The sequence below is a fragment of the Cygnus atratus genome, chromosome 6, assembly GCF_013377495.2.
Source record: "Cygnus atratus isolate AKBS03 ecotype Queensland, Australia chromosome 6, CAtr_DNAZoo_HiC_assembly, whole genome shotgun sequence".
NCBI lineage: Eukaryota > Metazoa > Chordata > Aves > Anseriformes > Anatidae > Cygnus > Cygnus atratus.
The window spans coordinates 13,560,425-13,586,007 of NC_066367.1; the positions used below are offsets into that span (position 1 = coordinate 13,560,425).

The 25,583-nt window shown below is 51.4% G+C and overlaps 1 protein-coding gene across 2 annotated transcripts in view; it reads right to left on the bottom strand.

The window, feature by feature from the left end:
• NRP2 (neuropilin 2) overlaps positions 1-7,675 on the bottom strand; it is an 86,795-nt gene extending 79,120 nt beyond the window's left edge. The window contains exon 1 of one of the 2 annotated variants that reach the window (XM_035566064.2): positions 7,332-7,675. In XM_035566064.2, coding sequence (XP_035421957.1) covers positions 7,332-7,404 — 73 coding nt within the window. In that variant the 5' untranslated portion in view covers positions 7,405-7,675. The remainder of the gene's footprint in view (positions 1-7,331) is intronic. The other variant, XM_035566071.2, reaches the window with a different exon arrangement.
• Positions 7,676-25,583: the final 17,908 nt, after the last annotated feature.

The following is a 25,583-nucleotide window of genomic DNA, read 5'->3' on the forward strand; positions in this document are numbered from 1 at the left end:
AATAATCATCACCAGAGAGGCCCGTTTCACAACAAACACATACTACAGCCTCTCGGAGTCTGCAGCGTCTGGCAGGGAACCACCACACGTTTTGATCCGCTGGGCTCAGTTTACTTTGGGGATATAACTCAGGGCTGTGTGCAGAACGCAAGGCGCTCCCGCTGCCCCAGAGGCAGGCAGCAGCAGCAGTGTCTGTGCTGCTCAGAAGGAGCAGCCTTGAGGGCACCAAGGGAGCGAGATCCCGTGAGCCCCAAGTCACCAAGACTCGCTTCCTGACCTCCTCACTGATTCCTCTGCCTCGTGCAAGCCCCTGCACCCAACTCCATGCTCTCATCCCACCAAGGAAGATTTCTACATCCTGGGATTCAGTGCTGGGCAGGGGAGATTTGCCCTGCTGCAAGATACGGGGCCAGGCGTGGAGGGCCGAGTGCTCCCAAAACTGCTGAACTTGGCACAGGCTCTTGTGCAGCAAACTTTGCTCGAGTCAAACAGCTCTTCCAGAAGCTGAGTTTTTCAAGGTCCACGTGCATCCATGTGCTTTGCCAAACCCCGGCACAGATGGAAGAAACAGATCTCTTCTGGCGGGGGTTCATTGCTGCTAATGTCCACCCTGCCTCATTGCCAGGGCTTCGGCCCCGGGCCGACGCTGCAGGTTCCCAGCGCGGTGCGGGCTGAACCTCAAACCCTAACGTCCACAAGCGGCTGATACACAACTGGGAGCTCTCGGATTTACATGTACAGCTTCGCCATTGGCCAAGGAGAGAGACGGAGCACAGAGGAAGCTAATAAGATTAGTTCTTTTTTTTATCCCCAGTAGCATAGATCATATTAGCAGGAGCATGTTTGCTTTGGATTGCGAGATAAAGCTTCAAAGGCTTCCTGAACAAATTAATGGACAAACACACCCAGACAACACAAGGCACTTACACGCACAGCTCATCCCCGAGCGACACCCATGCCCACACCTGGGGATTTCGCACAACCAGGGAAAGTTCCCTGAACGCTTCACCCAGGGTCTTCACCAGTTTAACGAGAATTTCCCTTAAAAGTAGTCTCACAGCAAAGCAGAACGTGAAGACTGCTTTTGTGATCTGAACTAGGGTTCTGTTTGAATCAAAGCGTCTCAAGCCTGTCATGAGACAGGCTCATAAAAACACTGTCTGGGCTCAGGCAAGAAAGGAACGCGCCAATCCATCAGTTCAGGAATGCGGCCGTTTGACCACTTCCTAAGGCAACTGGGGAAGGATGCAATATATTCACTTTATAGTGCTGGACAGCAATGAGAGGGGAACTCCGGAAAGCTCAGCAAATGGAACATTTTAGCTGTGAGCCTTTGCAGAAAGAAATCGTTTGAAATTATTTTTAAATAAGAAGGGAGCATTTGAGGGAGGAAGAGAGAGAACAGGATTTGGAGATTTCTCATACCTGCACTTTCTGTGCCATGTTAATCCACAGAGGAATTACAGGGAAACCTGAAATAGAGACCTGCTCGAGCTCTGTTGTGGAAAACTAGAGGGCCAAATCCTGCAGGCAAATCCAGGTAATTTGCTTTCTAATCACTGGAGTTCAGCTGATTTCTAGCCCTGCAGTTCTGGATATCTGCTTTCCAGGGGCAGGCATCAGTTTGTACCACTTGTGACTTGAGTCAGAGGCAACCTTGACCTTCAAATGTTGTCATTTTGGGGTTTTGGTTTTTTGTTCCCCCAAACATTTGTATCTCTGATGAGGCTTCATATCCTGGTTTTACATGGTGCCACCTTCACTAACTTTGTTATTTGTCATCTTATATCACAGCCTAATGCAATTCCAATACAACAACCGGCTTAATGTTGTTAGTCTTTATATAGATGTGCTCACACAATTCTCCTGGCTTGCCCACGAATGTAATTGGTGGGTCTGGAATTACAACTCCTGGCTACTGCGGTAATCATCCAAGAGGTGCGTGAGTGTGTGTGTATGTGCACAAGGGAGGGGATAATTGCATATTGAACTTTCAGGAACCATTGCCTGTTCCTCCTGCCTCTGTCTTAGACTCCCAGGGGTTTGAAATTGCATGGAAACACACTGCCATCTCCCAGGAGTAGGTGGCAGCTTTGGGAGACCTTCATGCTGCAGATTGGGCAGTGTCTGAGGAAGCCTCGCCAGTACTGCAGGTAGGGAAACAGGAGACTAGGGGAGTCTTGAGGGCTCAGAGCAGGGGCAGAAATAAAGCAGAGGCTTCCTGCATGGCAGCCTGCCACCTTACCTGTAGGCTACACTGGGAAACGATATGAGGATGAAACAATTCACTGAGACACCCGCGTGAACGCTATCAAAACCAGAGTGGTTTGAGGGCCATGGAGGAAAATGAGAGACATTTCCAACTCCACACATCAAAGAAAGAGCCGTAGATTCACCTAGGATTCCTCTGAAAAGAGCTTCAGGCTTGATGGAAGGTGTTCAGTGCCTCTGAATTACTGACTACTATTGTTATTATGACAATTCCTAGAAGAAACAAAAAAGCGTATCTTATCTCTCAAAGTCCCCTGTGCTCTCCCAGCTCCCTCACACCTTTCAAGCCCATCTGTCAGGGCTCATTCTTCACAAAAACTCAAATCCCAAGCTTTCCCCACTGGTTTATGTCTGCCTCTTCCCGATGTGGCTGGCAGAGCCTCTCTTGAATCCTTCACCACCTCCTTCCCAGGGGTGCTGTCAGAGCCGCAGAGCAAAACCCAGTGCCTCGGTGGCAGGCGGCTGGGACGGGACAGGATGGGACGGGATGGGATGGGACGGGATGGGACGGGACGGGAAGCAGCTCCCCCGGAGCCACCTGGCGAGAGGCCCCGCTGCAGCTCCCCCAGTGCACACTGCTGAGCCGCTGAGCAGCAGCAGCTTCAGCCTTTACGACGAGTTGCTCTAATCCAGCTACTGCTAAGCCTTGCTACTAGCACCGAAGTTATTACACATTCTGGCGAGCATCTCAAACACATTGTTTCCTGCTGAGCACATATTCAGCGGTCAAACAGAAAGAGAGGAAAGCGGGATTGAGCCTGGGGACATGCACGAAGGAGAAAGTTGTGGTGAGCAGCTGGGTGCGCGAGGGAGAGCACAAGGGAAAGCACGGGGAAGGGCATGATGCAGGAGCACGCGTGGCAGGCAGCAAGGCGGGGGGGACCAGCAGGGCTGTGCATGTGAGGGAAATGGTACTGACTTGTGTGCTGGTGGAGAGAGAGGAGGAGCGAGGGAGATAGTAAGGGTTTGTTTGCATTTGCATCTACTTGCACAGTGGGGCAGGAGCTTCTTCCCTCCCTCTCTGCACAGGCATTCCCTTAAAAATTCCATCTTTCAGAAAACATGAGCTGCAGGAAAGGACAGCGTCCTTTTGGTTTCACCGTCTCCCTAGGAGGGAGATGCAGAGAAGCAGGCATTCAAACCCTACACCAACAGCACTTCACAGCCAGGGGTGACTGGGCAGAACAGCTGGGGCAGATGTCTTGCCTTTGTCTCAAACGCACAGGCAGAAATCAGGGCTGGTTTCAAAGACCCTGAGCCCAGCACCTCATCTCTAGGGCCCATTTTCTTTGACTCATCAAGTATGAAGAAAGGGTGAGAAACGTTCAGACAGAAAGTCTCTGCAGCCATCCATCGCTGCTAGTAATACTTCCAGCTATTTTCCATGCCGACTCACCATAGCCTGGCTTTCTGCCTTCCCCATCAGCTTGTACCCCTTTCCCCACCCTGTTAGGGAACGGGCAGCCCCACCAAGGCTGTAGCTGGAGGGCTGGCCCCCCACTGTTACCCTAGCACCCCCCATGCCATCCAAGGGCACTGCTGGCACGCAGAAAAGCTCACAGATCCGAGCTGTCATTTCGAGCGCTTGGCCCTGCGCCTGCCGACCTCGTCCTGACAAACCTCCCCTCCATGTCTGTGCTCGCGTCTTCTCGCTGCACAGGCATCAAGCCTGGCTCGGGATCCAGCCTTCTGAGATTGTGATTTGGCTCAGGCAAGGGGAAGGCTGACCCTTTGATTCTGAGTATGATTAAAACCATGCTACTGTAGCGCGAAGCCGTGTGCAACACTGCTAGCAACAGCCCTGATTTATGTTGTTGCTAGTATTGCGGTTTCCACCAGGGTGTAGACAGGGATTTCGAAAATAGCCCAGCTACCTCTTTGTCTGTGTGTGTATTATAATTAGAAACGTGTCAAAGGGCTGCTACAGAGCGAGGGTAGAGCTGGAAACGTTCACACCCGCTTCTGCCCGCATCTCTGTGCCGGCACCATCAGCCCCAGCCTGGGTGTGTGCAGGCACATCAGCTTTCCACACTTCCCGGATTAGACAACTGTATTCCCGAGACCCCGCGGGGACGCGCTGGTGGTGACTTCACTGCACAATGGAGAGCAAGTTTAGCAGCTTCCAGCCTGCCCTCAGGCTGCTGCAATCTGCCCCCACCACCATGGCTAGATGCCGACTTCTTCTATTTCGATTTCAGATAGGATCACAGGTCTCAGATATAGACGATTTATTTTCCTAGCACAGCTGGTCTGTCAGAGGTCATATAATTTGGCAGCCATCCCAGTGCTTAAAAATTAATTTTTCCTTATTAATACAACTGGGGGTCCCACAGGATAGGATCCCAGCCTTATCTGAACCTGACAGCTTCCTAAACCCCATGAAGGATGCTTTCTCCTTTCGGGCTATCTGTGGTACAAGGCCACCATGTCCTGGAGCCCGGCGGCACTGGAGGTTTCTGTTAGGAAACCAAGCCGCCCACGTGGAGCAGCATGCCGCTGGCACCAGCACGCCGCTGGGACGGGGAGCGCTGCCTTCTCCGGCCCAGCAGAGCCGGCTGCCTTCTCACTTTAACCTCCGAGCCACGCTGAGGTACCAAACATGGGGTAAATGCCAAGGCGGTGTGAGCGGGGAGGTGAAGGAGCAGGGCAGGGAGATGGGGAGTGCCCTGCAGAGCCCCTGGGACGTGCACGGGGTCTGCCTGTCACTCCAGGCACCACACACGGCGATTTTGCTGTGGCAAGAAAGTTAGGAAAACAAAATCCAACATCCTAACCTGGGTCAGAGCCCCCCACTGAGCTTGTATCAGGCGTTTCAGTGATGCTCCTGACAACTGTCTGATTCCTAGGCTAAAAAAGCTTTTGTTCCCCGTAAGAGCTGAGTTAACAGCACAACGGGCAAAAGGCGTTACACTACACTTGTGTGGGTGGGTGTGCATGTTTGTATGTGCGCGGCTGTGCGCCTGCTTGGCAGCAATTTGTTTTGGTCCCCCTCCCCACCTCGCTACAGCTCCTAAGCCATTACTAAAAATACCAGCTTTTAAGCAAACTATTGGGAAGGCTTCAAGAGCGAGCTTCGCTCAGAGCTGCATAAACATCATCTGCACAGCTCGGTACTCGGGTCACTCAAACCTGTTACTTTCTTACTTGATTGCTTTTTAAAGGAAGACGAAAAACACACAGCCATCCAGCCATCCAGATTTATCTTCCAGGGTCTCCCACCCACTCCCCTCTGTGGTTATCTCAGGGTTTGCTCGGCTACATACAAATTGGCAGCTGCACTGTTTATCTCTTGCTGTAGAAATATTGCACAAGGTTTTTTTTCCAGGCGGATTATCATATTATTGTCTATTAAAATCATCTCCCCTCTCTATTAACCTCCCTCGGGGAACCTTAAGACGGACTTTCGTAACGGGGGAAGGCTTTCAGATACACCAGACTGAAACATAAATCCATCTACCTCGGGCATGTTTTTCTTACTAGGCTGGCTAATTTACTGGAGCTGAGCTTAGCCCGACGGAGGCGCGCGTCCCGTTACCCCATACCTTTGCTCACTGGGCTCACAATCAAGTCATTTGACCAGGTTTGAAGCACAACAACAGCGTCTAGGCAAAAAGCTGCTGGTGTCAGCCGCAGGGAGACAACTTCCTTGCTGGCTCAAACACCATGTGATGCTCTGCTTAGCCGGGAAAACCCCGCATTCAAATAAGCATTTCTTACAGCGACTGAGTGGCCTCAGCGACATGGTCAGCTCATAAAACCCTTCCCGACAAGAAGTCCTGCTCCTGAGCCCACGGGAGGATGGCAGGAGGTGGTCACACAGACACACACGTGCATGCACAGCCTCAGCAGCCGCAAGGATCGCAGCTGGGGCTGGCCAGTGCATCCTCAGGAGCAAGCCCCAGGTCAGCGCCTCAGCACAGCACCCACTCCAGGGGACCAGACAGCGCCTTTGGAATGGGGACCATGTGGAAAGGCTGGTTCACCCGGCAGGGGCCTCGCAGGACTCTACCCTTTCTCTTTACCCCCATTGAGTGCTTATTCATTTATTTTCCTAAATGAACAAAAGATGAGATTTTTTCTTCTTCTTTCCTTTACAGCCATAAGGAAAGGAGGCGATGCCAACCAGCAACTCCATGTACAAGAAGCGTGTGCCGGGAACGTCTGTGCCTTGCTGCTGCAAGAAAGGGACTTTCTCAGCGGCAGACTCTCCCACTTCCCTTTCAAAGGGGGAGGCGGTGGTCATGAGGCTTAGGGCAAGGGGAAAGCAGAGGGACAGGGAGAAGGCATGGACAGACCCTCGCCACCTAACACTGCCTGGGTCACACCATGGATAGGGACCCTGCATGCCCCACAGCCAGCTGGGGCACGTCCTGTGGGTCCGGCTAGTGGCAGAGAAACCCAGCTCGGCAGCCACTGGCTTGGCATCACCGTCCTGCCGGGCAGCTCCTGCGGTGGTGACCGCAGACAGAGCCCCAGGAGGGAGGCCGGGTGGGCACATCCCTCCCCTCCAGCGCCTGCTCCAGCGCGGACCCACCGGCCCCAGTAGCTGGACCCAAAGCCAGCGACTGGGGAGCAGAGGGCCCTGCCTCGGCCGGCCCCCAGCCGGAGCAGCCCAAGCGCCAGGAGCAGGCTTCATCCCCCTGCCCGCTGACAGCCCAGCCCGGATCGGAGCCCACTAGGTCCCGGGCCGGTCGTGCCATAGCCGTGGGTCCGTGCTCACCGCGGGCAGGGGCCCGGCAGCCAGGTGCCCCCTCCGCAAGCCTCTTCTGCTGCCAGCGCGGCTCCACCACACGCCTCGCCCCGCTCACCCAAAGTTTCCCGGCGTTGCAGCCGGGTGCTGTGCCCGGGATGCGGCGGCTCCCCGCACGGAGCGGCACCGCAACTTCCCGGGGCCGAGGGGAGCCGGGCGGCTGCGGGCGATGCGCCCCGAGCCCGGCCCCACACGCCGCGGGCGCGGATCCCCCCAATCCCCCAAGTCCCGCGCCGCCGAGCCCCGAGCGGTTCCCGGGGCCGCGCACGGGCACCCGAAAGTTGGGCGGCCGGGGGCATCCCCGCCTTACCTGTGTCCGCCGTGCCTCCGGAGCCGGGCAAGCACAGCGCTAGAAATCCCCACGCCAGGAGAAACGTATCCATCCTTCGCCAGAAATAAATAACAACGGCGGGGAAAAAAAAAAAAAAAAAAAAAAAAAGAAGAAAAAAACAATCAAAGCACCACCACCAAAAAACGAAAACCAACGCCACCGAGGCTGTGCGGGGCCGGGCTTCGCCTCCCTGCCCCACTCGGGGCTCGGCGGGGGCGGCTCCCCCCGGCCGGGTCTGCGGGCTGCGGGCGGTGCCGGGGCAGCGCCTGTCCCCTAGGGCGACCCGCGGGGCCGGCGCCTCGGCATCCCCCGGGGCGCGGCGGCGGCGCTGGCGGCGGTGGCGGTGTCGGTGCGGGCTGGGGCGCCGTCTGCGCCTCCTCTCGCTCCCCGCCGGCGCCTCGCAGCCTTTTCAGGCAGGGCGGCATGTGGCTGGCAGCGCCGAGCGGCAGCGCCGCCCCCCGGCCCCCCCCGGCCCGCCCGCGCACCGCCCCCTCGGGGCGCCCGCACCCGCGGCCCGCCCCGGCGCCACCCGCCGGGCCCCCCGGAGCCCCCCGGAGCCCCCCGCGGGGCCGGGGAGCGGGGCCGGGCCGGCTCCGGGCGGGGGGAGCCTCGCCCGCCGGGCCCCTCTCCGCCGGGAGCCGCCGGGCCGGCGGAGGAGCGGGGCGGTGCGAGCCGCAGCCAGCCGGCAGCTGTCGGAGGGGGGAGCGTCAGGACAAGGATTGTCGCCGCTCAGCGCCTCGGGGACCGGCAGCGCCCTGCCTCGCCGCTGCGGCGCGGCGGAGGGGCCGGGGAGCAGCTCCGGGATGCGGCGGAGCGGAGCGGGACGCGCGGGGCTCCCCGAGCTCGCCCCGCGGCCGGCTTGCGCGGTCCCCGCCGGGCTCCGCCGCGGCGCTCTCCCAGCGCGGAGCCGCAGAGCAGCGCTCGCAGCAGCCCGGAGAGCGCTCGGAAAGTTTGTGCGCCTTCGTGCCCGGCAGGTGCACAGCCCCTGCCTGGGCCGGCAGCCTGCCCGGCGCTTCGGTGCACGCAGCGCAGCAGCACAGAGCCAGTACCCGGCACACCGGGGCTAACGCGCGCCCCGGCCCTTTGACATCCCGGGACTTCAAAGGTGAAAGGGATTCCACAGCGGTGAAACGAGCCCTAGGACCCCGAACCGAAAAGCTGCTCAAAAACATGCCATTTACTTTGTTAATCAGTCCCTAGCTTGTCGACTGTAACTTCCAGATTTACAGTAGACAAGGGGATTAAAACCACGTTACCTCACTTCTTTAAAGTTGGTAATTAGTGAAGAAATACCGACATGTGGCAGAAGCAAAATACATCGTTGTGTGGGTGAGAGGGAAAGTACGAACATTTCACTGGTATTCACTGAAGGTGATGAGACTAATTATTTTGTACTCTGCTGTCTATCAGTTGCGGGTAGCATCACCAGCTCATGTCAGTGAAATCACGATGCCAACCTGTCGAGCACACACACACACACACCACGAGTGCGCCCAGTTCCTCTGAGGCCAGTGGAAGTTCATTGACAGCAACAGATTTGGCCTGGCAGACAGATCTGATATTTCAGCCGTTACCCCGAGGGCCACAGCGTCCCTGCTCCTCCTGTGTGTTTCAGTACCTTATTCTGCATCTTCTGTCGCTCAAACATGCTCCAACACTTGTTGAAGTCAACGCAAAGCCAGTGGCAACTGAGCCTGCTGCCTTATTTATTGTATTTTGGTGTGCAATTATGCAACTATTATTTACTACTTGCTTATAGTTAGACTACTATCAAGCTAGCAAAGTGTGATTTTTTGTGTGTATAAATAGCCTTTGCGAACCATAACATAGATACCGCAGCGCAATATAAATCCACAGCATGAATCATTGCTCTCTTGAGATGTGCATGGAAAAGAAGAGGTTACCAAGCCCTAGACGGAGATGGCCCCATTTAACACACCGTACAGCGCAGGGGCAGTTTTCCTTGCATTACATTCAGGCATTTCCCCTGGTTAAGGTGAACAGAAGAGTGCAAACACAGCCCTGAACTGTTACCAGCTCTGATCCACTACTGAGTGAAGAAGAGAAGATAACTCTAGGAAAGAATATGGCGATGGGAAATGAAGTTACCTGCTGCTCACAGAGGTTTCTCTCAGCTGCTTCTCAATAGCTCTCCACAAATCCAGCCATGTGTTTCGTGTCAGTTCTTAAGTCTCCTCTCCACAATGTGCTGCTATCAGGGAAAGAAAGGCACAACTGAAATACCAGGCAGTGCTCCTGCAGTTTTTACCACTGCAGGTGTTCAGGACAGGATGACAACCATGCTGGTGACACCTGCTAGTCCAGCTCGGATACAAAAGAGTCCAAAAAATACTTCTGATGGGAGCATTTAAGACACAGATCCTCTCTCGGTCTTGAAGGAACTGAGCATAAGGTGAAACTATGCATCCTGAACTTACCTCTGCCTGTTTCCAGGGCAGCTGCTGCTGTGGGCATTGCTCCTTGCCCCAAGCAAGGCTGGATCTCGTCAGCTCTCTGTGCCGGTGAAGCCCCGCTTCTGCGAAGGGCTTGTGGCTCTGCCTGCTCGTGGCTCTCCATTTGGTCCTACCATGGGGACTTAAAAGTTGCCAAACCCATCAGGAACTGCCGCATTTTTCCATATCTGTATGTCAGAATCATCCACAAAACCTCACTGAGAATGAGACAATACGTAACATAGTGATACTCTAATATTTATTGTGCCATCTGCATTAAATTTGGTGGAAGCAATTGTGCAGCCCAAGCGTTAGTCAGAGCTGTGATGTAGCGAAACTTCCCCCATCTCTCTCCTCCCCTCCAGCAGAAAGCCTTTGCCTCCTCAAACACTGCCTAGCTCCCTGCTGCTGACCCGAGGGCCCACGTACCTAGGGTTTTCCCTGGCACACTTCTGCTCTTCTCTTCCCTCTAATTGCAGCTGCTTTTCAACATTGATCATACAGACTCATTTATTTTCAATCACAGCTTCCTCTTTCTAAATGAGTCCTTCTCACCCCATGAACTGACCATCAGGAGGTGTCTGTAAAGCAGGAAACCCCCCAGCTTTTCCTTAGAGCCTTTTTCAATCCTGATTTAAAAGAAAATAAAAACCCAGTGTGTCATGTATTCCTGTACCCTCCTCTGGGCTCCAGAGTAGCTGGACAAACAGGGTCTCTCCCCCAGTTTTATGTCAAAACACACTATTTCCAATGCAGAACTTGACAGCCTTCCAGAAAAAATAACGCGGCAGGACAGAAACCGGGTTAGGAATGACAGCGAGGAAAAATGATACCCAGCTTAGATAAAACCTTAAGTATTGTCAGTCAGCAGGAGAGCAGGGACTCGGACATTTTTGGCAGGATACCCAGGAAGTGGGAGTGTGGGGCACGGGGGCAGACGGCGCGGGTTGTCTCCCTGCCTCCTCGCAGGAGCTGGGCAGGCTGCAGCTCTCCTCCTCCGTGCAGTGCTTTGAGCTCCTCAGCTAAAAAGCTCTAAGTGCATCGTATAAAATGTTTTTATTAGTCTATCAGGTGCATGATTACGAGGTCTCATTTTATAGCCACAAATAGCCAATAATTACCTTAGCATCCCATTAGCCCTAGTGTTCAGCCAGACTATTCACTCGGGAATTGGTCCATATTCAAAAAGCAGGCCAATCCCCCAACTTGGAGAAAGCAGTTTGGCACGTTGCAGTCAAGTCCATAAACTTCCAGTGTAGAGGTGGCTTAATTAGCAAGTTTCCCAGTTAATTTTTCATGGGGATACCACGGCTACTAGTCTGTGGTCGAAACCTGTCTAGAGGGCGAGCCCAGAAGCTGCCCCAGACTGCTCACCTCCTCCTAACTCACCTCCCCCACATTTTTCCAAGCTGCCAGCAGCTGCAGGGTGGCAAGGAGCTGCTTTCTCCTGCTGCCTCTCGTGCCCACAGGTCTGTTGCACCTGGGGAACACCGCTGGCATGCAGAGGACACCCAGTGCTCGTGCTGCCTGGCTGTGGTGTGGCCCAAAGCACAGGCACTGCTGTGGGCACCGGGCCAGTGATGGTGTGTGGCAGAGCCACGGGGAGAGCCGGAGAGTGGCACCGCTGCCAGGGAAATGGGAGTGCTGAGGCAACCTGGAAAGGGGAAATGAAAAGAGGGGAGCAAAAAAAAAAAAGCCACAAAAAATGAGGAAAAGGAAGAGAAGAATAGAGAAGGGAGGTGGCAAAAGAAACAAAGAGACAGAACAAGGGGATGAGGGAAAATGAATAAACGGAAGAAAACAGGGAAGAGAATGGAGGAAGCAAAACTAATGGAGTTAAAATCCATCATTGGATTAGCGGGGAGCGATCCCTCGCGGCTGGGGAGCTGCTCGGGTGTGCTGCTGGGGGCCTGCTCCCTGCAGCCTGCACGGGGGAGCAGTAGTGCTGGCGGGGGGAGGAAAGCCCCTGCATCTCCAGAGTTAATAAAAAAAAGCTTTCAGACTTCGGCAGGCTGACTAAATTAGACTGAATATAAAGGTGCTGTATTATTTCTCAATACGGCAGCGGTATGAAAGGAGGGAATGGGTTTCTTTTGAAGCAGCTGCTGTGTAATCCAGGGCTTTCAGGTGTACTTCAACCAAACGCTCTCCTGGTTTCAGCAGGTTAACTTCATTAAAGGCTCCATCTACCGCTTTAATGTTCACTGAAATCCCACTGGGTGGGTACATTAGGCAGAAATAAGCCCCGTGAGATGATTGCATGCTGTTGTTTGGTACAGTGAATGGACCTGGGAGGGAAAGTGGAAGAGGGGAAGGGGTCACACCGTGACCCAGGCTGGAGAGGACAGATCTGGGACCACTGTAACATACCAACAGCCCTAGTCTTTTGGTAACAGCAGCAGAAACCCCTGAAGTGAAACCCCAAGCCTGCAGACAGCCATCCCTCCTGTCTCCATCTCCACAAATGACCTACCTGGTTCCTGCTGTGCTCCAACATCTCCCTGCTCCATGCTGCCACCAGCGCTAGGGGCTCCTCATATGAAGGACAGCTTTTCTGCAGATGCTGGTGGGTTTTCTTTCTGGACTCAGCAGTTCCCTTACAGACAGGCATCTGATACTGTCCAAGCGTGGGCTATATGTGGCGATGTGCTGTGGAAACAAGAGTCTGCATTAAAGCTCCTGAAGCACCAGCCTGGCACAGGCTCCCAGCTTGCAAGGGGGGTGCCCAATCCCCCTCAGCTTCTCCTCACTGGCAGAGGGGACCATGGAGCCCTCTGCCCCTCCATCAGACCCTGGCACGTGGCTTTGCTATTGAGGGCTTTCCATTGGGTTTGATTTTCTTACCCCACTGACACCGTAGGGTGTGGTTAAGAGTCTTGAAAAATCAAATAACCTCCTGCTAGTGTGAGGTGACCCAAGCCCTGTGCATTCATCTGGTAAAAGCACCCAAAATGACCCACCATCCATGGTCTCTGCAGGTCTCTACCCACAGGGCAGCATCTGGTCAGCTTTACGCTGGAGAAGCTCCAGGTGGACCCCACTCCAGGCAGGGTCAACAGCAACTTCTCTACAGACCAAATTAGAGGGGCACAGTTGTGGACACCTACCCAGTTACAGTCAGAAACCAAGGGCCTCATTTAAAGTCTGCTGAAGCTGGTGAGAGCTCATCCATCAACTTCACTGACGTCTGGATGTGACCCAAGCGGCTGAGCCCTGCAAAGCCAGCATGATGTCTTTAGCTGTAAGTGCCGCCATCGACTTCCACCGGGCTGGCTTCCACACTGTGTTGTGCTCCGGAGTAAGTGCTTACAGGGCTGTGTGCTCAGTGTTAGAAAGGGACACACCAGCAATCTTATTAAAACACCACCTTAAAAATACACACATTCTTAAACCAGCAAGTCATTTTGACTCCCCCTTGCCTGAAACTTGGCAAAGACATTCTTAGGCCAGAAGCGATTTCTTTTTCCTATAAACAAAATGCCATTACCATGCTTTGGCTCTTTGCTTGATAGATCCTGGCAAGAAAATGTGTGTGTATATTTTAAAGGGCTTTCTCTTTTGCTTATCATGCTTTAGCTTTTGACCTCTCCTCTCCCCCTGCGCCCAGGCACATTCCAGTGCTGGCTCCTGTGGCGGTACGTCGCACGGCCCTCCCAGCGACTGGGCTAGACGCTCCTTCCAGCAGAGAGCACATTCTTCTGGAGCACTATCATGGGGGGAAGCTTTGAGCTATGAAAGGTCGTCTTTCCCTTTTAATCTTTTATTTTCTTTGATGTTCATTTTAAAACAAATTATTGTGCCTTATTTGTATTACGGTACCTGGCTCAGCAAGGACTGGGACCCTTCTGCTGTCCAAACACAGAATCAAAGACAGTTCTTCCCTAAAACAGTTTACAATCTGAAGAGACAAAGCAGACAGAAACCAAGAACCAGATACAACGTGGATGACAAGCCCGTGGATTACTTTTGCATTTAGTCAAGTTGTAAACTGTTGAGGGAGAGAGTGCCATACATCTACGCCTGTGCAATATCAGAGGTAGGAACTTTCCTCTGATACTGCTGGATACCCTGTTGTTTGGAAACGGGTTTTCAACACAAAGCACTTACGTGAGGATGTCCCTGAAAGTCCTAAGGGACCACTACTTTTCACCTGCCATCACCAAGCATGTATCAGTAACCCAAAAAAACAATTTCACAACAGAAAGAAGGCATGTATTCTGCTAATAAATGACAGATGAGGACAGGGAAGGGAACAGATCTAGTGGATCCAAGCTGATAGCGAGAAGCAAGGCTGAGATGTTTTCATCACAGACAAACACTCCTGTATTTTGGGAACATTTCAGAGTGCATTTGGCACAGAACTGATGTACATGTTTACCTACCGAAAGATTTCATAGCGAAGCTATGGTCTTGCTGGGAACAGCTCTGCTGGATGCAGCAGGCAGAGGACTGTCTTTGTAATCTTCCCTTTGACACACGTGTGCACCTCAACTCAAGACCTCGTATTTGTGTCACTTCCTAGACAAGAAATCCAGAATCTCAGAGGAGCTTTTCCCTGCTTCCTTTCCCTTTCCTTGAACATTCTGAGTCACAGTTTCCCTCTGGGCCGGGGCTGCTTCCTTATCATTGCAGCATAGCTCCTTTTTTCCCCAGAGGTTTCTTCCTTGTCTCCTCAGGATCCCGCACACACAATCCCATTGATTTGCAGTAAAACTTCTCATGGAAATCAATGGTGCTAAGCCTGCTTCACAGTCAATAGAATGGCACAGCATGGCTGCTGAGAGGCACAGAGGCCCATGCCTCAAATAACTACACCGGATGGTCCTCGGGGGAATTGGGACCTACAGAAAATTAACCAGGAAGCTGCCCATTTTCTGGGCAGCTTGTACCACAGGGCAGTGTTTTCACTCTCATGCTAAGCTGCCTTCACAGGACTTTAGGAGCACATGGGCCTCCTCAAATTCAGGTTGTTCCACTCAGAAGCTTAAACTTAGGGCTTAACACCAAAAATCTGCTGAAGTAAAGAAATGCACTAAAATAACAACTGTCAGGCTTCATGAAATGAGGGGTGGGTTTGTGGCCAAGCAGCTGCAGCTTAGGAGACTCAGTAGGGTCTTTTGGTCTTCCTGCGGTGGACAAGTGATTCAGGACCCAACCCAGTGTTAGCCTGTGGGCAGTACTAGTCCTTTAGTGTATTGCATTTCATTTCCACATTAGCGGAACAGAACTGCTAATACTTTTTCTCTCCCACCCCTTCTCTGAGTTCTCTACTTGATTATGAACTCCTGAATGGTCTCTCCCCATGTGTAGCATAGTAGGTCCAGTGGCTACTGTAATACAAACAATATTAAGTTACAGGTTTTTCTTTTTCCTCCACAGTGTGCTGCATTTATCAGCATCAACCAGGAGCCCAGCACAGTCAGGCTTTCCCTTGCTCTCAGCACCTCAGAACATTTGGGTTCACAAATCTCAGTATTAATAATACATTGTGCAAAGTTGGTACAGAGCTCAAAGTTTTCCGTGTGTGTGCTGGAGTTTGATTGTAACTGTGGGTATCATTATCATCAAAGAGACTGAGGAATGGCAGCTTTTAGTTAAACAAATGGAAAGCTGTATTTAGTCTCTTTTGCCACATTGTGATAGGAAAGAATAAAGGCTTTTAAATATATTTTACAGCTGCCGTTTCTTAGGTTTTCTGCCTTACAATAGTCTCCGTGGTTCTGACTGGGAAGTTGTTGCAAAAGCTTTTTGTTTTTAAGTCTCCTATTGAAATAATACATATTAATTGCCTCATTCCTGAGTTTTTTGTTGTGGTGGAAATTTCAGATGGGGGGGTGGATGGATGAGTTGTAAACCATCAACAGCTGAGAGGGGGTGCACTGCTACCAGAGAGTGAGGGAGAAGAAATGTCTCCCGGGAAAGTGCGAATACAATTGGCAGAGGAGCCCAGGGATCTTTGGGGGGAGCAGCATAGAGACAGAGCCAGGAAGGGGGAGCCAAAAGTGCTCAGCAAGGAGGCCAGGTGGGAGCAGGGACAATGCCAGAAAGGAGCAGCATGAGAGTGCACTCTTTGAAGAGAAAAAAAGAGCTAGATTTGTCACGCTGCGGCCACCAAAAAAGAATATCAATGAAGCAATTAGCTCTGTGAGCAACAGGACAAATGAACGCCACTTTCCTAGAGGTGCCTAGTATGTGGTTGGATCCACTGCCGTACAATAAAGGTTGAGCTCAGTTTTTTCTTGTAGTGACAGCACAAGAGCAGTCTCTCTGTCCTCTGTCCCCAGCTGTTTTCTCAAACCTTGCAGGAGATTTATATTTCTGATGAAATTGCCCCAAGGTTCAAAAGTTACTGTGGCAGCAAGAGATACATATAACCATATACAAGCCTCTTTGCCTTACAAACTTAAGCTGAAAGTGTGTATGTATATCCTATGGAATACTTGCCAACACAGTGCCACCTCAAAGGGCTACAGGTGGTTTAGGAAAGCCACAGTGACTGCAAACAACTTCCATGTTACATGACACAGCCCTGAGTCACTAGACCCATTCAGGGCAGAGCAGAGACCCCCGGGCTCCTCAGCCCTCTTGTGCCACCACTCACCTTTGCTCTCCAACAGACATTTTGGCTGCTTTCCCCCGATGGTGCTGATAAATACAGAGGCAGTGGTTTTCTCTCTTCAAAGTACTCTAACACGTTCAGACCAAAGGTGTTCAGGGAAGGCAGCGTGAGCTCCTGTCTCCTCTCAGCTCAGCGCCACAGCATGACCACGGGTCCCACACATGCCAGGTCCTGGGTGACCGTCACCTAGATGAGCCCTGCTCCAGTGCTGATGCCAAGCAGAAGGTGAGCAGCAAAGCCCCATCTGTTAAACACATGAAAGGTGAATTGACTGGAGTTCAAGCCAAGTACTGAAACATAGCTGTGAAGCTGAAAACTTTGTTCCAAAGAAACAAAGACCCACTTTAAAATAAGTCCAAAAAATCCCATCCTGCTTCCATTGAAGTCAGTGGCAAAATTCCCACTGGTTTACCCAGGAACAGGATCGGGCCACTTCCAGACAGATTTACAGCCAACATATGCTGTAATGCTTGCAGACTGCATGCACTTACTTCTATTTCCAGCCCTGTTTTAAAAAATTATAGCAAATGCCTATGGATTTGTGTGTATGAGTTATTGTGCTGCTAATGAGAGGAAGAATTACCCGAACATGGTTTAGATGGTCATCTGTTGCCAGCACAGATGAAATTGCTGGGTCATTCACTGGCTTCGTATTGCTGTTCATCCCATTAGCATTTCCATTAGAATTATTGCAAAATGTAACTCAATTTCTTTCCTTTTTTTTTTTTTTTGGCAGATGTGGGCAGGGACACGGCCTCTTTTTGCAATCAGAGTTGCTAAAGAATTGGTAGTGAAGTCCTAGCCACACTTTTGCACCACTCCACTGCCACTGAAGGGATACTCCGCTGACAGGACTGCTCTTTCTGAGCTGGGGAGCAGAGGGGAGAGGATCTGTGAAATGAAAGACACTGAAATAAGTAAGTTCTTACAGCTGAAGGCCTCTAGATGTAATGTGTGTGCTCACACGCTATAAAACTTTGGCTAATTCATTCCCACATGCTCCTTGCTTTGGGCAGCTGAGTCTGTCCCTCTTAAATGTTACGAAGTTTTCAGTCTAAAGCCTAAAAAGATCTTGTTTTTCAAAAGTGCTGTGGAGAACCAGCAATCAGTGGGTTCTCCAGAAGCTGCTGTTTTGCCAGTCCCTTCAGTAAGCAGGCCCCATGTTCTCTGCAGCTATTATTATATAAAAAAGAAGAGAATCATCTCATGGCTGAAGACTCCCTCCCCTCACTCCTCCCACTTGGAAAAAAACCCATCCATTGTTTTCCTGTAATTGATCAAGCATAAACATTCAGCTCTACAGTTTTACAACTAATCACTCTACTTCTAAGACACGTGTTTGCAGCTATGCAAGGCACCAGCTGCTGTCATTCCAATGGATATTAATTTATATTGTCTCCCGCTCCCGTCCTCCCTGCACCGACACACAAAGGGAGCGGGGTGGCAGCGGGAGCTTTATATGAAGACATCTGCTTGAAAGGCAGACAGTAGCCGTGCTGCCGAGATTGCACCTGGACTTTCACTGAAAAATCAGGCACACCAGTTGCTTCCTGGCACTCCAGGCTTTGTTACATGCACCACGCATTTTTGACCACCGTTATTTATTTATTTATCTCACTCGGAGGGAAATGAAATGCCAGGACAGAGGGAGATTTCAGGAGCAAAGCAGAGCTTTGCTGAAATAAAATAACGCAGAGAAGCAGTGCAGAGAGGGGGGCGAGGAGGAGGAAGGGGAAAGCTGGCACCTCTGATTTTAACCCCCAGAATGGTTGTCTTGGGGAGAGGTGAATAGCTGGCAATGCTCAGCTCCTCTCCAGAGCTGCTGGCTGCTGACCAGGTTTGTGTGCAGGATGAACCCAGCCACCTGCAGCCCCGGGAGGAGGAGGTGGCAGAGAATGTGACTTGGTTGTCCCTCTGTGAGATTCCACAAAGAGAGTGCACAAGCACTCACACTGCATTGTTTGTGCAACAGGAACGTACAAAGTTGGAGCTCCCCAAAGCCAGCTGCCAGTAACCAAGCTAAAAAGCACACAAATTTGCAAGCTCTCCCCATCTGTGGTGTGATGGCCACAGCCCCGAACACAGCGGGCACACAGGAGGGCTCACAATCCACCATGGTACCTGCTACAGCCCTCGTCTGGGACTGCCACAAGCCACTGCTCCTTCAGCTGGCACCCCGGGGGGAAATCCTGTGTACAGGGACATGTAGGGACTTATGCACTCTGGTAGCACAGCCTGTTCTGCTACAGTGTTAAGATACCATCTCCAAAAAAAAAAAATCAACAAAAAAAACCAACAAAGCTGAGGTCTTGACTATAGGGACGTGAAAGATTTCTTTCTCCTAAGAGCAGGGCTGTTTCCCAATCCCTTTGCGTTCGCTAATCAAATACCAATGTGACTGGGGTCACGTTACATTATGGCTGTCAGCTCTATGTGTATACTGTATTTTTCATGCCCTATCCTGGTCTGTTGTGTTGTGTTGCTGCTTCACCCCCAGAGGCAGCACTTTTCCTTTTTCTTTTCCTGCTTGCCTTGAGGTTTTGCCTAGAAACCCCTGTTCAGGCTTGGACTCTGTGCTGCCACATCCTATACAAATGACTAGTGAAAAGCTTACTAAGCAAAGAAGTTGGTTAAGCAGTTGCGCTGTGGGATTTTATTACACTAGTAAAGAACTGAGGGATGGTAATGTGCAGTTCAGATGTGAGGTGCTGTTTGCCTACATTTCCTGCAGCAATTTTTCAAAATAAAGAACCAGGGGATGTATTTCACTCTTTTTAAGACCGAGATGGACATGAAGGTTTGGGATTCTTTTATAACGTCTGAGCTAGCAGGGTTCCTGAGACAAATCTAAAAATCCTTTCTTGTTATTACATTACATGCCTGAATTCCCACTGCAGTATACCACATGAAGTCACTTACCCTCTGTGAGTGGGTATAAAATACTGGTTCTGGTGGAGAATTCATATCTAGGCATGTTTTATTGTGCTTTTTGCCCAAGGTAAATGAGAATGTGGGTGCGGGATGGGGAAGGAATCTTTCTTACCTGCTTTTTTCATTAGCTTAAGATGAACCTATTGATTCTGTTGGTAATTGCTTCAGAGCCTGCAGTTATGGGAAGGCGACACAAACATCTCCTTTTGTGCCTCAAAATTTTTCCTGTTCCTTGAGCTCATGGTTTCTATTCCTCCACTCTCCCCGCAGGTCTCCAGAGAGCTCTGCTTCCCCAGGGATACATATGTCACAGGGCACGAATCACGTGAAATATTAGCACTCCCTCTACACATACACTCTTAAATAAGTCAAGATATTTTGGGACAGAAATGTTATTTTTAGTATCTCTGTCCCTCTGTAGCAGCCGCTGAGAGGAAGAAGTTAATGAGCACTGACCACTGTGCCATTAGACAGTTTTGACTGACTAGTCCCACTATAATATATGACTTCTCAAAAATGACGTCAGGAAGTAATACATTTTAACAGACGCTCACCACCCCCTTCTTTTCTATAAACAGAGCTGACATCTAGAAGGGGCAGGCTGCAGATGGTATTGTTTGTCTCTTAGTGACATGCATATCACAGGTTGAAGTTTCATGGGGAGTTGTACCCAGGCCACTGGTAAGTCAATACCTCTGAAGCAGTGTCCATTTAAAGGGATGCTCTCTAGCTGCACTCTTAGGAGGAGACCTAAGGTTCAAGGCAGATCGAGGAAGCATCCTATCTTACAGTCTCATGTTCCCCAAGGCTCTTCCACTGGATTTCCCAGTCCATTATCCATACCTTCTGTCAAGGTTGTCCAGATTCCTAGGAGCTCTGAGCCAGATGATATTGGGATGATTTACTGAGGGTGGGATGCCAAATGCACTGTGGCAAACCTTGTGGCATTGGCTGCACAAAGCTTGGGGAGTGAGAGAGGCTATGAGGCATGCAAAGCACAAAGCACTGGACCAATCCATTCCACAGCATGACCACACAAATCCTCACAGAACACACACACATCAAAATTGAATTTTTTTTCCTGTTAGATAAACTCCTAGATGTAACCTGGGCTCAAAATCTCAGGGCTTGTTTGCTGATCTGTAAGCTGCACCCATGCAATACAACTCTGTGTAGAGATATGTATTTGAATAGTTTTTTCTTATTTTGGGGGCTTACTCTGCTTTTGGAGTGCCAGTGACTTCCATGTGCAGCCAGTGCTCCCCTCCATGCAGATGAGTAGGGTTTCTCTCTCTTGCAAGGGTTAACTGTGTTGTGTTTGTAAAGATCTTGGAGAGCTCTAATCCCTGTGGAGTGCCAAATCATCTCCTTCTTGCTCTTGCTTCCAAGTATTATGATTATGTGGGCCAAATACAAGTTACTTTTACGTGCACTGTAGCTCTGTCCGAGGGAGAGTAGGGTGCAGCTCAGATCTCTGAGCCCATTCTATACCCACATGGTGCCTTTGTGCCCTGGGGCTCTCCTGCAGGAAGGACTTGTGTGGGTCAAGCTATTGGGATGCCGAGGCTTTGGGTCTGCCTGTCTTGGGAAGGCAAAGGACAGCTGTAAAACTGCTACATTGAACACTTCGTCCAGCCTCCACCGAGGACCATCAGTTAATCACTGGATCACCAGCTGCTGGTACCAGTGAGAAGAATCATCTCTTGAAATGCAGCCATGTCCCCAGGGGCCTCCCATTGCTGGGGTGAAGGGGGATGGCTCAACCACACCAGGGACAAGAGGAACCCCAAGTGCCTGTGACTACAAACAGATTGTGCAAGTGCCCAGGAGAGGTGGAAATGGAAAACAATCCTCTCTGTCCTGCCAACTCCACACTTCACCATCTCTCCACCTTAGTCATAGCAGAGGGGTGAAACAAGGGGCCTCTTTCCCCAGCTTATCAAAGAGATGGGGATGAATGAACGGTAGAAATACAGGGATGTGCTGCAGTGCCCAGCACAGTGGGGCTCAGCATGGACATGGCCCTGCCAGAGCCAGCGGAGGCCAGGAGGCAGGACCTGCCAGGAAGGTCCCTCCAAACAGAGGGTGAAGGACTGTAGAAAAGAGGAGCAGAGGGCTGGGAGGGGGCCTGGCATGATGCTGCAGCAGGAACCTCCTTCTGCCGGTTGGTTTTCAGCCATGTTAGCGGCCGCCGTGCTTAACCCCGGCTGATCAAAGCCTCAGTAGGAGATTGCACTCACCCTCCTGCCCTGTCACAGCGGCCGCTTCCCATTCAGCGGGGACATGAGTTATTCCTCCTTTGTGTGTGAGGCCCTCCTTGTGGGGACCGCATCTTCCCCTTAATCAAATAATCAGATGCACTTATTGTTGTGGAAATCATGCCCTCCCCTGAAATGCCTGACCAGAAACAGCTTCCTGGCTTTGTCTGCAGCCCGGCAGCCTGGATCCCACCTCTCCTCTGGCACAGCCCGGCCTCCGGGGCTGCATGGGGCAGCCAGCTCCTTGCGTGCTGTGCCTGCACAGAACAGACATCAGAGGGGACCCTGGCTGACAGGAATTACAATGCTGAGTGCTCTTCTGAGGTGTCCCAAATCTGGTGGGGGGCTGGTGCTGAGCAGTGGACAGAGCCCCTGGCCCTTCCTGCCACTGCTCACTGGAGCAGCCAAGGGCCCCCAGCCGCTCTGCTCCCTGGCGGTGCCGAACCAAACCGGGACCTCCACAGGCCACAGCCAGGCCCACAGAGCCTCCCCACACCCTGTAGCCCCGGCTGTGGGCACACACCACTGTGGGGACCTGCTGCTGAGCTGCTGCATGGCGTGGGCTTCCCAGCCCAGCCGATGGCCTGCTTAGTTTGCCTGCTGCCCCCTGCCCCCTGGACACACGCGATTTGATGCATAGTTTTTTTCCTCTGATCCCATATCCTGTTAGGAAAAGAAATGTCCTGACTGCACCGCACCAGCCCGAATTTTTTGGATGGGTTTTTTTTTTTTTTGGTCCTGTTCCTTTCCTGTGTTTACACTCCCACAGCGCAACGTTTATTACTCTGAGGATAAGGACAACGTAAAACATCTTAGCTTGAGAGCACTCACAGCAGGAGTGAAAGCAAAGTGAGCCCCTGCCCTGCTCCGTCACCAGTCAGCGCTGCGCTGTGACAGGAGATCCCCATGCACAGACCCGACGGAGGCAGCAGGGACCCAGCATGTGGTTGCCTGCACCAGAGTTACCCTGTCCACAGCCTGCCAGCCTTGCACAGGGACACAAGCAATGTGCCTGTCCTCCCTCCAGGCGTTTTTCCTACCCATTTTGTGTTTTCACACCGATCTGCTTTCTGGTTTGTGAGCCAAGGCTCTGGCTACAGGAGGCACTGGGAGAAGGGAGAGGTAGAGGTGCAGGGAGCAGAGTGAACTAAGTGGAAGTGTTGTTTTTTGTTGTTGTTTGCTTTTAAATAAAAAGGCTAATAAATTAAAGCAAACAAGTACATTACTTGGCAGCTAAGTATCATGGGTACATAAAGCATCAAAACATCCCCCAAAGCTGAGGGCCTCGTGCTGCCTGGTGGGCTCAGTCCCCAGGCCCTGCTCCAGCGAGGCTGTTTGCTCAGCACCTTCTCACTCCCACTCCTTAGGCACAGAAGTGCCTAAGGCAACACTGTGCCCAGCTCTCTGGGACAGGGCAGCTGATGGGCGCATTGTTGGCTCTCTACACCTAAAACACAAATCCAGCTGGACTCAACCTTTTTGAAGCTGGTGAGAGAACAAATGACTCTTGTTCAGTACAAGCATCCAAGAGGACACATGTAACCAAACAGACAAAACAAAAGACGTCCTGCTCAAAACATCACCCCAAACACTGCCCAGGTTGGGCTGAGGGCCCCCTTTGTTCCTGGTGGTTGCAGGGCCAGGAGGACCCTGGAGCTCAGCTGGCAAACACACTCCTCCGGCGCCTCCAGGGCCCAGGGAGCCCTGCCCAAATGTCATTGCTGCCGGCCAAGCCCGTGACTGACAAAAACCACGTTGCAGGGTGACTTGAATCATTTGCTGGCATCCCTTAGCCAGCCCCTGCCAGGGGAACAAAAACGCCCTAAAAGTGATGAATAAAACACCACACTAGAGCCGCTGCCATGACAGTGACCACCTTGGCCGTGCTTTGTGACCTGCTGCTCTGGTTGCTACCTTGCTGTCCCCTTTACTCCTCACACAGGAACCCTTGGGCAGCGCCTTTCGCTGTCTGAAGCTGGGAGTCCCACCGGGGCTGCAGCCCAGAGCAATGGCACTGCCACAAACACTTGGTGGCATTGGCAGCAGCAGCGCAGCTACTGACGGACCAACACCTCCTCACTGACAGAGAGAGCATGAACTGGGAACTCTGACAGAGAGAGCAGGAACGGGGAACCATCCTGAGCTGAGGTAATGGAAACCTCAGTGTGTCCTGCCCAGATGGGCCCACCACTGCCCTGTCTTCCCTGGTACCCACGTCCCCAGGCCACCAAGGTGACGTGCTACCCCCCACATGATGGGTTCCAGGGCTCCTTGGTGCCTCCACCGCCCCAGGAAGGGGAAAAGCCACAGCCTGAGTTAAGTCTCATGATTTCCCCTCTTTTAATGCTGAACACAGAAGAAAATTCACAAGCAAGAGCCTCAGGAATTCAAGCTTAGCGAATGCTGCCTCTGCTCACAGGAAACTTGGCCAGAAGTAAACTTGCAGAGGAATGTAACCGTTGCAGAAGATGGTGCTTGGCTTTTCAAATCCAAGCCCCTAAATACATTGCGCTTTGGCTGTGATTTAGCATTCTTGCTTTTCTTTTCCTTTTCTGTTTTGTAGCAACGACAACCTAACCACTTTCCAACTCATCCTAACCCTCCCAACCTTGTTCCCATCACTGCTCTATCCACTCTGTTGTGCTATTAAAGCAATTTGGGGGACTGAGCTGGGAAACAGCCCATGATAAAAACAGCCCAGTGAAGAAAAATGATTTTTTTCCCAATAGCAGCTCTGTTATCTTTGTCCTCTCACAGCAATGAAAACCCTTACAGCTGGGGAAGGAGAAAAGGCGTGGAGGATGGGGTGGGACCAAGTGCTAGGAGGTAGGGTTGGGGTAGGAAGGGGAGCCTGGCAGCATAACTGGGTTAAATGCACATTGGACTCAGGCCTCAGTGTCCTTTTCTTATCCATAAAGAAAATGACAGGGAACTTGCTTCCATGCAAGGGATGGAAGCGAGGAACAAGGAGGGAAGCAAGGAGAGCCGCATTCCATGATTAAGAGTATGCGTGCCTCCTAATGGACCCAGATACCCTACTTGAACCTAATATTCTCGTAGCTGTGACTTATTTGGCCAAACTTGAATGTAGAGTTGGCAACTGGACATGCTAAGAGCACCTTTGATTTCCTCTGCATACTGAATAACCAGCAGGCTGTCAGTCTGCTTAACATAACCTTACAACAGCTTCAGGATTGACTCTCATTTATGCTTTGGTTTCAACCTTTCCCATCCTGGCCAGGCCAGTGAACACACTGCCACCATGCCAAGGCCCTGGTGCCTGCCCCACAGCACTCACCCTGCCCCAGCCAGGGCAGGAACCTCTCTGCACACCCAGCCCACCTCTGCAAACTGCCACTTACAGAGATGCAGGTGTTGGGCTGACACGTAGCATGTGGAAATGTTGCTCTGTTTGAACACCTCCTGCTCGCTTTGCTGTGTATGGCTCAGTCCTGGCTGTTCTGTACGTCCATCCTCTCATGAATCGTTTTCACCAGTTTTTCTCATGTGCATATACTGCTGTTCCTCCTGACTCCTCTTTCCTTTGGAGAGAGGGAATGGCTGGAAATATGTTGGAGGAGCAAACTGGTTTTTAGATCAAAAGCAGCAATACCTAAATATATATGCATGTACGTATGTGTATAGCAACATACCTAGCAGGAAGGGGAAAGGGAAGGAATGAGGGCTGCTTTATTTACTTTTATTTACTTATAATCTGCTGTCTTCATATTTGATCTACTTTTTATTCTCTTTTCACTCCTAGAAAAAATTATGGCAGATGAAGCCTCTTAAAATCATAGCTTGCTGGTTTGAAAATCTAGGCTGCAATTTAGATTAGCAATATTGGTTTCTTTATTTTTTATTTTTTTGTACTCTGGATTGAAGGATGTGATGTGTGAAAACTCAGATTTAACAGAGCCTAGAGATTAAATCTCATTGCGTAGGTAAGGTTTTGGCAGAGAAGCAGACA